Source organism: Cucumis melo, chromosome 12, assembly GCF_025177605.1.
Source record: "Cucumis melo cultivar AY chromosome 12, USDA_Cmelo_AY_1.0, whole genome shotgun sequence".
In the NCBI taxonomy this organism is placed as follows: Eukaryota; Viridiplantae; Streptophyta; class Magnoliopsida; order Cucurbitales; family Cucurbitaceae; genus Cucumis; species Cucumis melo.
In genome coordinates, this window is record NC_066868.1 from 9,966,351 (window position 1) to 9,980,777 (window position 14,427).

The 14,427-nt window shown below is 37.5% G+C and overlaps 1 protein-coding gene across 1 annotated transcript; it reads right to left on the reverse strand.

Moving 5' to 3' along the window:
* Positions 1-863: 863 nt before the first annotated feature.
* On the reverse strand, positions 864-13,885 carry LOC103500640 (uncharacterized). The gene is made up of 8 exons (XM_008464016.3): positions 13,570-13,885; positions 11,972-13,206; positions 11,810-11,875; positions 10,879-11,023; positions 10,573-10,791; positions 1,927-2,146; positions 1,622-1,817; positions 864-1,319 (listed from the first exon to the last, which is right to left on the reverse strand). Exons 2-8 carry the CDS (start codon positions 13,126-13,128, stop codon positions 1,211-1,213), a joined length of 2,112 nt encoding a protein of 703 aa, XP_008462238.2. The 5' UTR covers positions 13,129-13,206; positions 13,570-13,885; the 3' UTR covers positions 864-1,210.
* Between the last annotated feature and the right edge of the window lie 542 nt (positions 13,886-14,427).

The window sequence follows — 14,427 nt, forward strand, 5'->3', positions numbered from 1 at the left end:
TGAACTCTTAGATTAAAAACTTGTTTTTGGAATGTGACCAAGAATTCAAACCTTTCATAAAAAAAAGTCACAGCCCATACCATTCAAACAGTAAAAAAACTATAAAAATTAAAATCATTAGCAAACGGAATCTAATGTAGACATTGAGGCAGCAGTCTTTGAAGAAAGAGTGATATATAGTACATGTGCTGTTCATTCTGCATACAATTCTACTAGGTTCTTGTAAAGGTAGACACATCATATATAGTATTAGAATGCTCAAAGAATCAAAATTGTACAAAAAGACAAAAAGTATAGAATCTATAGAATAGATCCTTTCAAGTAAGACTCAAGAAAAAGGCAATAGTTCTCCAGATAAGTTTGAGGAAAACAGATCCTGTTCAAGTTGTCAACAAATAGACAATATTTCTCCCGACAAGTTTAGATCCTCCTTGAATCTCAAAGCCCTACCTTTCAAAATGTAAAGAATTGAACCATAATACTCCTATACAAATTCCTGAGCAAACAATAGTATAAAAACGATTGAATACTATACAGAGAGTGAAGGACATTATAAATTGAAAGAAAAAAAATAATAAAGCACAAATTATAAGGAAACAAATGCAAATTAGAGAAATCCAAATACAGTGAAATTACCTTAATTTAGTCTGCCATGTTGATTAGCTATTGGCGATTCAGATGCACATGGGAAAATATAAGAAAGGGAGAAATCTCAAACCTCATTCATAGATGTGAATTCCGTGTTCTTCATTTTTCAGATTTTAAATCTCAAAATTTTGAAATAGCCGACATATCTATTCTGAAATTAGGCCTTTCAGAGTTAGAAAATCTGAATTTGCTTTTCAAACTTGAGCCATAAAAAATGTAAATGAATCCTCTATATCCATTATATTTAAAAACACAAGATGAATCTAACATAGCATACAGGCCCTTCCATCTCCCTACCTCCTACAGGGATATCAAGTAATCTAAAGCTACCCCTGACAAATTGCTATAAGAAAAACTAACAATTTGTATGTACACCAATGACTAGATTTTTAATTTTTAAGTCCAGTGGATACGATTTAAAATTACCAGTCACATCAGGCAACTCCATCGCACCAAGACTATCAGGTGCAACTGCCAGTTTCTGCAGCAAAGCCGAAAACCTTCTTTTGAAATACACAAGCAAGGACCACCCTGAGGGACGGGAAGTGAAAGAAAGGCCAAATTAATTATCATCGACTTTCTGCTTCTTCCAACGGTATGCAGCTTCAAGGATCTTGAGATTTGTAGTTTGTGTTTCTTCAGGAAACAAGTAATCTATGTATTCCTCAAACCTGTCAAAGAAAATTTTAACATCAGTAAATGAAATACTTCAAAAGAAACTATGGATAGTATATACGCTACAATAATGCTTCCCTACAGTGCATCTGCAACAAAAAGCCATTTGTAGTTTGTATAGATATGTCAATTTTTTTTTCCTTTTTACATTGGGTAAGTGCATTGGGAGAAGATAACAGAAATGGAAAAACAGTTGTCAACTGAAACATTTTACCCCCAAATTTAAACAGTACAACTTGACAATTTGTCAACAAGATAACAATTGACCCCCGGAATAAACATCAAGTTAGTCACATACCCAGCCGGACCATCCTCACTAACAATTTGACGCCTCTTCTTAAGCTTCTTTGGAAGCTTAGACTGCACTAAGCTGACATCACCAAGCTCACCAAAACTCGTCTCCATATTCAACCATTCCTCAAGGAGCATAGCCCTCTCCTCTTTCAACTCTGGAGCTGAATTTCTATAATAAGTAATAGCTTTTTCGAAGACCCCTGAAGCATGAAACTATGTCAGACTTCTATTCTACTTGAGGGATGACATAACAATACGAAAGATCTTGACAAAATACAATAATGTAGGGATAATGTACAGCTTCCTTACTTCTAGCGTGTTGAATACATTGTTGCTTCCGTGCATGAAGATATTCCTGCATGTTCTCCTCTGGTAATTCAGAAAGCTGGCTGTCATCCTCCATTGCTGAAGCCTCAAATTTGGCATAACTGATCCACACTTTCAAGTGTTTTGTTCTGTCTAGAAGTCTCTCGTATAGCTCTCTCGTTCTTTCAAATTCATGTTCTGATATCTCAAAATCAATATAGGCCTACATCAAGCAATAAAATAAGAATAATAATCACTTAAACCTGTAACATTCACATCATTAAACAATTGTTTTGTTGGAAAACATGGGAATAAGACCAATATGACATCCACATTCACAGATGTCTATGACTCAGTGTTTTTAAATGCCAAAAGGCGCAATGGCTCTCTGGAGCCTAGGCACAAGGTGCAAAGAAGGTGTGGGTTCTCCTTTTAGGCGCACTACATATAAAGATATTACATTAAAAAGAGAGCATAGTTGAAGTGAAAATATGAAAAAGAAAGACCTCAAATATAAGAATTTTTGCATTTAGGCTTTGTATACCTCAAACATAAGAATTTTTGCATTTAGGCTTTGTAAACTTAATTCTTCTCGTTAATAATTAAGGAAAATCCTTAATTATTACTATTTTTTAAAAAAAATGAAAAAGCCCGAAGTGCAGAGCTTTGAGCCTTGGGGCTTCACAAAAGGCACGCACCTTATTTTGTGTGCCTCGCCTTGAAGGCGAGGCACTAGACCTGTGCCTTGAGCCTAGGCGTGTGCCCGAGAGGGCTTTTTAAAACACTGTATGACATCAGCTTACAACTTTCAAGAAAACTCAAAGTTTCAAACCCAAAAGTATATACACCAGATTCTTAAAGTTTATCGTGATAAAAGCCTCTAGGTTAAGAAATAAAGTGTCATCACGTCGTCATAACATTTTAAATCTAACTTAAGTCTTCACACATTCAGGACACTGTTTCACAGTCATATACTCATGCATTTTTTGTAATTACACTTTTTAATATCTAGTCCAAATACCATGAGATAATTCATTTTTTATAAGAACAACTTTCATTGAGAACAAAATAAAAGAATACACGGATATAAAAATACCGAAGCCCACAAAAAAGAACAATCCCTTGACAAGAAAGGACTCCAATTATACAAAATCATGTCCATAGAATAATTACAAAAAAAAAAACTTCGAGATCGAAGCCTGATGGGAAACACAAAAGCGAACAAGCGACTAGGATTCACTATAATCTCTCTCAACCCCACTAAACATCGTGCTATTCCTCTCACCCTAAAAAACCCAAATAACAGCACAAATGCTAGCAAGCCGAGGAAAACAAGATTCTCCTCGAACAGCAGATTGAGGAGGACTCCTCGATCATATCCCTGACATCTCTACAACGAGAACATATCTTGCCAAATTTCTTGAAAAAAGAGTCTCAGACATAGATCGCAAACTCACAATGCCAAAGAATATGGTCCAACTCTTCCTCCGCCTTTCAACAAAGAATACAACAAACCATCATGGGTTGGCCAAGTGGTAAAAAGGAACATAGTCTCAATATCTAACTAAAAGGTCATGGGTTCAATTCATGGTCCTCACCTACCTAATTATTAATTTCGTACGAGTTTTCTTGACACCCAAATGTTGTAGGGTCAAGCGGGTTTGTTGAAACTCTAATTCAAAAGATGAATATACTTCTTTATCGAATCAAATCTGTTGAAAGGTAAGAATTGAGGAAATCTCAATTCTCTGTACAATCAATTTCTGATCCTCTCTCTCTTAAGAAGATTTCAGAAAAACATGTCCTCACACATGAATTACATGTCTTTCCCGCCCAAAAGAAAAACACTATTTATACTGACTTCCCTCTCACCGACCTACTTATATCCCACGTCTTCTATTTTTTTAAAAAAATCTATTTCTTCCTTCTACTGTCACTTGCTTAATAAGGGGTCTAACATTACTCCCCCCTTTCAAATTCACCTTGTCTCAAGGTGAAAAGTTGGGTACTTTAACTGCATTTCATCATAAGATTCCCAAGTAGCTTCCTGCTTAGGTAAACCTTCCCAACATACCAAAACTTCCCATTGTCCAGCCACAGTCTTTCGATACTCAACGGCCTCTTCCGGAATAGATTTCCACACATAGTTCTCATCAACAAACTGAATAGTTGGCTGTGAACCCTCATGCTGTCCGACTAACTTTCTCAACTGTGATACATGAAAAACAAGATGAATTTTTGAACTTTCCGGTAACTCAAGGCGATAAGCAACAGGTCCAACCTTCTCTACAATTTTATACGGACCAAAAAATCGAGGTGAAAGCTTTTCATTTCGTCTCCTACGCAAAGTAGCTTGTCGATAAGGACGAATACGCAGAAACACATAATCACCCACACAATATTTTACATTTCTCCTTTTACGATCCGCATACACTTTCATTTGCTCTTGTGCTAAGCGCAAATGTTCACGCAAAGAAATCAGAACAGTATCCCTTTCCTGCAACATCTCTTCGACAGTTGAGTTCTTAGAAAGTGTGCTTCCATAAGACAAAATAGTAGGAGGTTGTCGACCATAAACAAACTGAAAAGGAGTCATGCCGATAGCCCATTGGAAAGTGGTATTATACCAATATTCTGCCCTTGGCAGCCACTTCACCCACTCCTTTGTTGACAACCTCAGTTTGGCCGTCCGATTGAGGATGATAGGCTGTACTTCTAATCAGTTTAGTGCCTGATAATCGAAACAACTCAGTCCAGAAATGACTAAGAAAAATCTTGTCTCTATCCGACACTATGGACAAGGGAAAACCATGCAACCTCACTACTTCTTTCACAAATAACTCTGCCACCAGCTTAGCAGTAAAAGGATTAGTGGTCGAAAATGTCCATATTTACTCAATCTGTCTACCACAACCAGAATCACTTCAAATCCACTAGATTTCGGAAGACCTTCCACAAAATCCATTGAAATATCGCTCCATATGGATTGAGGAATTTCCAACGGAACTAACAACCCAGATGGAGATAAAGCCAATGATTTACTTCTTTGGCATGTTAAACACTCTTCACAGTGTTTTTTAATATCAGCCTTCATCCCATCCCAATACAGTTCACCGGCTACTCTTTTATAGGTTCTTAAAAAACCAGAGTGTCCCCCAATCACAGAATTATGGAAAGTGTCTAAAATAACTGGTATTAAAGAAGAATTCTTTAGAATTACCAATCGATTTTTGAACATCAGCATCCCATTCTGCAAGGAATATTTGCTCTCGGCTGGTTCCTCAAGTTGCTTAATTTCCTCTACAATCTTCACATACTTTGGGTCTTGGAATACCTCTTTTTTAATCACTTCCAGATCGATAGTTATTGGCACATATAACCCAAACAAGTGTACTTCAGCTGGTTTTCTGGAGAGTGCTTCAGCCGCTTTATTTTCAGCTCCCGGTTTGTAAACAACTTCAAACGAATAACCCAAAAGTTTGGCTATCCATTTTTGATATTGAGGTTGTATTATCCTCTGATCTAACAAAAACTTCAGCGCCTTCTGATCAGTTTTCACTTTAAATTTGCCTATCAACAAGTAAGGTCGCCATCTTTGTACCGCCAATACAACAGCCATAAGCTCCCTTTCATACACTGGTCGGGCCTTGTCTCTCAATGCCAACGTATGGCTATAATATGCTATCAGTCTCTTATCTTGAATTAAAACCGCGCCAATACCAAAACCGAACGCATCAGTTTCAGTTTCAAACGGTTGGTTGAAATCTGGAAGAGCTAATACCGACAAGGATAACATCGCAGATTTCAACTTGTCAAAAGCTATGGTTGCCTCATCAGTCCATCTAAACCCTCCTTTCTTTAATAGCTGAGTTAAAGGAGCAGCAATCGCTCCATAATTGCGCACAAAACGACGGTAGTATCCCGTTAAACCCAAAAATCCTCTGATTTCTTTTATATTTGTGGGCTGCGGCCAATCCGATATAGCTTTAATCTTTTCCAGATCCACTGCCACACCTTCTCCGGAGATCACATGGCCCAAATACTCTATTTTTTTCTGCGCAAAATGACATTTCTTCTGATTGGCATATAACTCACAACACTTTTCCCATGTGCAGCATATGATCAGCCTCATTTTTACTATATATTAGTATATCATCAAAGAATACTAATACAAATTTTCTTAGAAATGGCTTGAAAATTGTATTCATCAAAGCTTGAAAAGTAGCCGGCGCATTGGTCAACCCAAATGGCATTACCAAAAATTTATAATGACCTTCGTGCGTTCTGAAAGCCGTTTTCTCTATATCCTCATCGGCCATTCTGATTTGATGATATCCGGACTTCAAATCAATCTTCGAAAACAAATTTGCACCACAAAGTTCATCAAATAATTCTTCTACTACCAGAATAGGAAACTTGTCCGGAATCGTGGCATTATTGACTACTCTATAATCAACACAAAAGCGCCAACTACCATCCTTCTTCTAGACCAATAAAACAGGACTGGAATAAGAACTGGTGCTAGGTCTTATTACCCCAGAATTCAACATTTCTTTCACCAACTTCTCCATCTCTTCTTTTTTATGGAAACCATAACGATACGGTCGTACATTGATGGGATTGGTTCCTTCCTTCATATGTATATGATGTTCTATTTCTCTTCGTGGTGGTAATTTTTCCGGCCACTCAAAAACATTCTGGAACTGATTAATGACAGAACTGATCAGGCCACTGCTCAAGACTTCTGCACTCTGCAAACAGCAAGCATTACTCTCCACAGCTTTCACTTCTATTGATCGACATTCAATCAAGAACCCCGCATCCTTATCACCCCAGTTTTTAATCATGTTTTTATGGCTGATCCTTGCTTTCGTTAAACTAGGATCTCATTTAATATTCACTAATTTTCCATCAACAGAGAAAGTCAATAACAAATTCTTCCAATCTACCGTAGTTACTCCTAGAGAATAGAGCCATTGCATACCCAGAATTACATCAACACCACCAAGATCTAGGGGCAGGAAATCCTCTATTATCTTCCAATTATTCAACTGCACCTCCAATTTTTCACAGATTCCCTTGCCTTGTACTGCAGCCCCAGATCCTAAAATCACCCCATAATGTGAGGTTTCTTTGATGGGTAAGAAAAGCTTCTTCACTAACTTTTCCGACACAAAGTTATGCGTCGCACACAATCGATCAATATGATCACATCTTCTCCCAACAATTTACCCCACTTTCATAGTCCCGAGATCATTTAATCCTACTACTGAGTTGATTGATAATTCAACAACAGTAGTGATATCCTCATTGATTTCTATACGGCTCAACTCCTTTTTTTCCTCTTTATCTTCTTCCACAATTTCATATTCTTCTTTATCTTCTGTCACCACAAACATCCTCAATTCACGTTGCTCTTTCATTTTACATTTGTGGTCTGCAGAATATTTCTCATTGCACCGGAAACAAAGACCTTTCTCCTTTCTGGCCTGAAACTCAGCATCGGACAACCTTTTATATGATCCTTCTCTTCGATTTTCATTTGGGCCGGAACTCCTCAGAGTAATAGTGCGAATCAGAAATGAAGTATTTCCTTTATTCTCCCCTGCTACATTACCGGAAACAACTTTACCATTTCCATTAATCTGTCCAGTCAACTTCCCTCCTGAGTACCCACTCAATTTGGCTACAATTCTTACAATCTCTCTGTTTTCTACCATCTATGCTACTTCCATCATCTCCGCTAACCCTTTCGGTCTTAAAAAAACTTCCTCAGCCCTTACCCATGGTAAGAGGCCATTCATAAAAGTATCTTCAATTACTCTCTCAGGCAAATCAAATAATGGTGCTACCATTTTATCAAACAGATTTATATATTCTTCTACTATACTTTCTTGTTTAATTCTCAAAAATTGCCCGCAGATTGTTCCATCCTTGTTAGAACGAAATCGTACTAATAATCTCTCTTTCATATTAGACCAACTGGTAAATTTATCTCTCTCCTCCTGAGATCTATACCAGTTTAACGCCGGACCATCGAAACTGACTGTAGACACTAGCATTTTTTCAGACTCGGATAGTTTATGAATTTGAAAATACCTTTCGGCTCAAAATAACCAAGAATCCGGATCCTCCCCAGTGAACATCGGCATCTCGATCTTTTTGAACTTGTTTCGATCGTGGAAACCATCGTCGGAATCCATTTTTCGCTTGTTTCGGTCAAATCCGAAATTTCGGTCTGATTCTGCCATTTTACTTGAAGCCGCTTCGTTTTCCTTTCCCTTAGCTTTCTCAGTCTCTTTCGCGACGGATTCAGTCACTTGTCCACTCATCGCCAACCGCTCTCTCGAACTCGTCTCCATTATCGTAAATAGCAACTGTTGTTGCTTTTCCGATTGAAGTCGCATCAAGTCGATGCTCTTCGCAATTTCGTTCAAACTTATTTCTATCACCAGCACTTTACTCAATTCCTTCTTCATTCCGGCAATTTCTTGGTCGATAAATTCCGACTGTTTCTCAATTCGAGTCTGAACCATATTTCTTCTGTCCTACAGATCTTTGCTCTGATACCAAATGTTGAAACTCTAATTCAAAAGATGAATATACTTCTTTATTGAATCAAATCTGTTGAAAGGTAAGAATTGAGGAAATCTCAATTCTCTGTACAATCAATTTATGATCCTCTCTCTCTCAAGAAGATTTCAGAAAAACATGTCCTCACACATGAATTACATGTCTTTCCCGCCCAAAAGAAAAACACTATTTATATTGACTTCCCCCCCACCGACCTACTTATATCCCACGTGTTCTATTTTTTTAAAAAAATCCATTTCTTCCTTCTACTGTACACTTGCTTAATAAGGGGTCTAATAGGGTTGTCCCATGAGATTAGTCGAGGTGCGCATAAGCTGGCCCGACACTCATGGATAACAAAAATAAAAAAAGAAAAAAGAATACAACAAAAAGGCCCAACCATCCAAACTAAGTTGTCTAACATACTAATACGGTCTTGAAGAACCAGCCAAGTGAAGTATCTCACCTTTCTAGAAACCTTAATCCTCTGCAGCATTGAAAAGACCGACTCACCAAGAGGATAAGGATCAACCAAACACTAGACAAAAGACTTACACAAGAACTCTTCCAAAAAGGAATGCAGCAGCCTGGTGGTCCTTGAACGCTGAATTCAAAGTCTCAACTGGACTGCCTTCATTTGCATTCACCTTAATCGAGGCTACGACTTTTCTGAAGACCAGTCTTTTCTATTTTGATTCTCTTTTTCCGTTTAAATTTTGTCTAGTTTGGCTGGTTTGTACTGCTGTATCTGTTCTTTATATGGTCTTTGCTTTTTCTTCGGGATATGATGATGGCACTATGGGGTGTCAATCTAGTTGATTTGTCCAAGTGCGTCCCCTGATCTTATCTATCTATTTCTCTCTCTCTCTAGGCTGTGTATTATTCTCATTGTATAATTCTTTTGTACTTTGAGATTCTATTCTATCAATAAAGAAGCTTGTCTCCGTTTAAAAAAAAAAAGAGATTGGGGCTCAGAACTCTAATATCTCTCCTCCCAAGACAAAAGGGTGACTCTCAAGAAGATAAAGGAAAGCAACCACATCTGCCGTTTCTCTATTAGAAAGAGCACAACGAAACCCGAAAGAAAATGAACAAGAGCTCCTTGTCCACACTAGAAAATCAGCCACAAAACGACTTTTAAACGAAGACAGTTTATACAATGGGGAAAATAACCCAATAGTCTAGTGTGGGGAAATAACCCACACTATACTTACAAGAGAACCATGGGTAATTCATGCGCCCTTCTTGAAAGTTGAATTGGTTAAAATCCTTTTTTAAGTCTAGTTGGCAGTAGCATGTAAAGAAAAGTAGGATCCCTCAAAACGCAAACAGAAAAGAATTGCAAATTTTCAATCGCCCCAAGTTATCACATGACCAATATGTACAAACTGATTCTATTTACACAGAACCTATGTGAAGAGAGAACTATTAATAGCTCCAAGCCAACAAACCTGAGCTAAATGAACTGTGCAAGAAAGGAAAGGAGTTAAATTATGAAGCACAAGTACTTCATGTGAGACAAAGAACCCTTATCAATGAAGATGTTCAACAACTCAATGAAGTTCTTCATTTATCTTCACAGTTCCCCCTCTAATCTTCTTCTTATCCAATCAATCCGAGTCCTTTTCTATTGCATTCAATTGACTAATGTACTTCAAAATCTCTGATGTTGCTTTTTGTCTTGTATTTTGCGGCATTGTCATTAACTTGACATTTTATGCTTTTTCATGAATGTAGTGGGTTACATTAGTATCTTTATTATAAATTTACCTACATTTTAGATTTTTTTAAAGAAAAACAAACGCATTTTCAACATATCAATATCCTAGTTTTTGAGAAATTGACGTATTGTCGTGTCCTGTCGTATCCATATTGTTTTTGTGCTTCATAGAGTCCAAACTGCAGAATAAAGGGGCAAAATAGATCCAAGAAGTCCGATAATTTAGACGAGTGAAAGAACGTGACAACATATTTATATGATTGGTCAAAAATTCTATTAAAGTTGACATTTCAGAAGAGATAGTGAACATACACACTAAATAAAACATTCAACGAAAGGAATAATTACTGAAGTACCTTCCATAATAACTCTGGCATATCCAGTGCAGGCTGTGCAATTGCAAGCTCAAATATAGACCTGGCTCGATCAGTTTCACACAGAGATCTCTCCAACTCTGCATATTTGCTCCAAGCATAACAATTTTCAGGTGACCAGACCAAATACTTCTCATAAAGTTTACGGCATCGATCTATATTTCCCAGTTGCAGCTCTATCTCTATATACTTCTTGAATATCTGTAATTAAATAAATCAATAAAATGAGCACTCCAACAAATGAGATGAAAATTCAGAAAAAGAAGAGGAGAAAAATATAAACATTACCTTATCTTTAGGAGCCCTCCCAATGGCATTGCCAAGTATTTGTCGGGCACCTTTGAGGTTCAACTGTCGTATTTCAAATTGCGCAGCTAATAGCCATATCTTTGCGAATGAAAACTTCGCATGAGGAATCAAATTTAGGCACTCCCTGCCAAATTAATATTGAATGAAAAAACTCTGTATATCTATAATATGTATTTTTATTATCGAAACAGCTATCTACTGTTTTGCTAAACGATTATATTGCATATTGAACTTTTTGTATAGCAATACAATGTACGTTTAAATGCTTACAACATTGCAATGATTAACATTGCGCAAGTGAGATATTACTGGGTATGTGGCATAAAACTAAGTAAGAGAAACAAAACGGGTTCCTAGAGAGAGACGATAATATAAGAGGAAACATAACTCGCCCTTCCCCAAACATTAACCAAACAGCATAGAATGAACCAAGGAAGACCTTCCTTGACAAAAATGATAAGATGTAGCATATCTTCTAGGAAAGAAATGTGAATTTCGGGCGACAAAAAAAGGAAACTTCTATCCTTTCAAGAATTGTCACCTTGATACAGGTTATCAAGAAATACAGTAAACATGGGTGGCTTCTAACTGCTATTACAAGCAAAAGAAAAATAAAAGAGATACTAAATTGACATTCAATATTCAGATATTACTTGTCGTGGACGTTAAAAACAAATGAAAAGGCTTAGATGAAGTGAAATATAAAATCATTACAAGTTATAGCAGTTTATTATTATCAAAAAGTTAAAGCAATTATTGAAGTTTCAGATATCCTACAGTGCCAGAAAAACACAATTACAGATATCAACATCATCTTATAGATCCTTTTTCCTTTGATCTCAACTGAGTGTTTCTCAACATCATCTTATAATTGCATAAACTGACCAAAAAAAGAACAAAATCAACATACTTGTACACTTCACGAGTACGCTCAGCATCAGCAGCATCCAATTCTTCATATAGTGCATAATTGATCCTAAATTGGAGAGAAACAAACAATGAACAAAAAAGTTGTATCCTCAAAACCAAATTGGAGGAGATAGACGAAGGATTCCTTTCTTGATGTACTTACCACAAATAAATATAGCGCTGCCAGTACCGTTTCTCTTCAGCTGGAGGAACATTGGCAATTGCCCTTTCGTATACTTCTCTGATCCTCCCCTTGTTCCCTGCTGTCTCCTCCAATCGAATATAATCAAACCAAGAATCATAATTTAGAGGATTCTTCCTCACTTCCTCTTCATACTGAAACCTTCTCTTCCCCACTATGGCATCTTCTATTCCTTCCTTATCGCCATATTGCTTCTCAAATGCCACAAACTTCCTGTAGATATCCTCAGCTCTACCTTTAGGGATATGATCTAAGGCAAACTTATATATACACCGTGCCCGTTCTGTTTCCTTACACCTCTCCTCAAATTCAGCAAAAGCAACAAAAAGTTGCTCTGCCTCTTCATCATCGGCTAACTTCTCAACAGCTGTTTCATACACCTTTCTTGCTCTAGCTATTTCCCCATTTTTCATCTCAAATTTGGCAAAGCGTATCCATGCACCAACTTTGGGGTGGCATTGAACGAAGCGCTCAAATATGCCTCGGGCACGTTCAACCTCGTTGTATCTCAACTCAAACTTGATGTAAGAGAGCCAACCTTGCTGGTCTGGCATCCAGCCCATCCATCTCTCAAAAATCTGCCTTGCACCAGCAACATTACCTAACATTTCTTCCATATGTATATATTTATACCATAGTTGATCAACTCTTGGCAAGAGGGTAACTGCCCGATCCCAAACATTTCGAGCATGGTTGATAAACTTATTTTTCATCTCAACCTCCGCATACTTCAGCCAAAGGGTGTGGTTTCGGTAATCGACCTCAAGGGCACGCTCCCAAACAGAACGAGCCCGATTGAAGTCCTTTTGAGACTCTTCCCACTGAGCATACTTGATCCAAACACTTATATTCCACCTGACACGACGTATAAGGTCTTCAAACTCCTTCCGCTTGCGTAGGCGATAATCAGCAAGTTCAGTCGGATCTGTAATTTTTTGTTTGGGTGGTCTAATTTCTGCCTCCTGTCGTTCTCGAGCCTCACGAAGTATCTGCTCTGCAGTTATCTGGATTGGAGCCGGAGTCTTGTTCTTCACTCTAGTGGGTCGCGGCAACTTCACCTCTGCATCCTTTCGAGTGAGGTAGCCTAGGGTTGGATCCGCATCTTTGGATGAAGACATAATTTCAGTGTAGTTGAGGTTTTTCTTACTTCAGTAACGTTAATTTCTCCTTCAAAGGGGGTGCCTAAATCAATTGTTCTGTATAAGAAAAAGAAGAGTTATAGCAACAGCCAACAGAATAGTGGACAATCTAAATTTCAAATACAAAGTGAAAATTAAATAAATAGAATCCAAAGAGTCGTGGCTTGGTTATTCAACAAAACACAAAAGTGTAACCACTGCATTGACCTAAAAGACTAAATTCTAAAGTGTCAAACAGCTACATTTTTGTAAATATGAAAATGAACAAGATCGGTTTTTATCCTACTTCTGTCCCAACTTTCTAAGTACTTAAATAACAATGATAAGGTTTGATTCGGATCCCTAAATTAGCTTCCAATTCTTGACGAGTTATCAAGAACTACCCAAAAAGAATTCTAAACCCACAAACATAGCACTTACCAGAATCTGACCAAAACCCGGCGATGCCGCGCAGTTCACGGAAGCGGCGCGCGACGGATAAGGCGAACGGGCTGGAGGACAGCACGGCGGCGAGCAGTAGATCTGACGCTACCTAGCGAGACCTGGCAGCGGCGCGACTGACCGGACGACGCGAGCGGCGGTGGCGGCTCCTTCGACGGTCGGCAATGGAGAGACGAACGGCGGCGACGCCTCCTTCGGTTGAAACTCGACTGCAGACGGCTACGAGGGGAAAGAGGAAAACGAAGGAGAAAGAAGGGCGGGTTGGGGCATGATTATCACGTACAAATTTAAAAAGATAAAAGTTAATATTTATGAATAAGTGTTTCTCCCGAAATAATTGAAAATTAGGGTCAGTCGATACCATGGCAAATACTGTTGTACGCTTTAGATCCCACGATTCAAAAACATTTTTTATCTTGGGTCAAACAAATATCTATCAAATTTTCTATCCAACGTTCCATATTTGTTCAACCCTTTAGAATAACGACTATCAAAGACTAAAATAATCCTCTCTTGCTACAATAAATACTATTTAAAAGTTTTCAATTAGTTAGAATAAACACTATTTTAAAACCATCCATTTGTTACATATTTTACTATTTTACCTTTTACCTTTTTTTATTGTTTGCTAAGTATTTACTATTTCTTTATCAAAACTAAAATAGTTTACACACCAAATACATACTATTATAGTTCAAACTAAAATAATCTAGACTCAAAACACAAACTACTATTATGATTCAACTATAATAACTAGTTCTTGCCCTAAACATTCCTACATTTTAGGTATATGATTTTCTTTTTCTTTTTTAAATAGTCTATTCCTAAGTTTTGTGA

What these genes read in the sequence shown, in the direction of transcription:
- LOC103500640 (XM_008464016.3), bottom strand. Translation starts at nt 13,128, where the DNA reads ATGTCTTCATCCAAAGATGCGGATCCAACCCTAGGCTACCTCACTCGA. An exon ending in CGTACTCGTGAAGTGTACAA is followed by an intron (nt 11,024 to 11,809) that starts GTATGTTGATTT and finishes TTAATTTGGCAG; the next exon opens with GGAGTGCCTAAATTTGATTC. An exon ending in GGAGGGCTCCTAAAGATAAG is followed by an intron (nt 10,792 to 10,878) that starts GTAATGTTTATA and finishes ATTTAATTACAG; the next exon opens with ATATTCAAGAAGTATATAGA.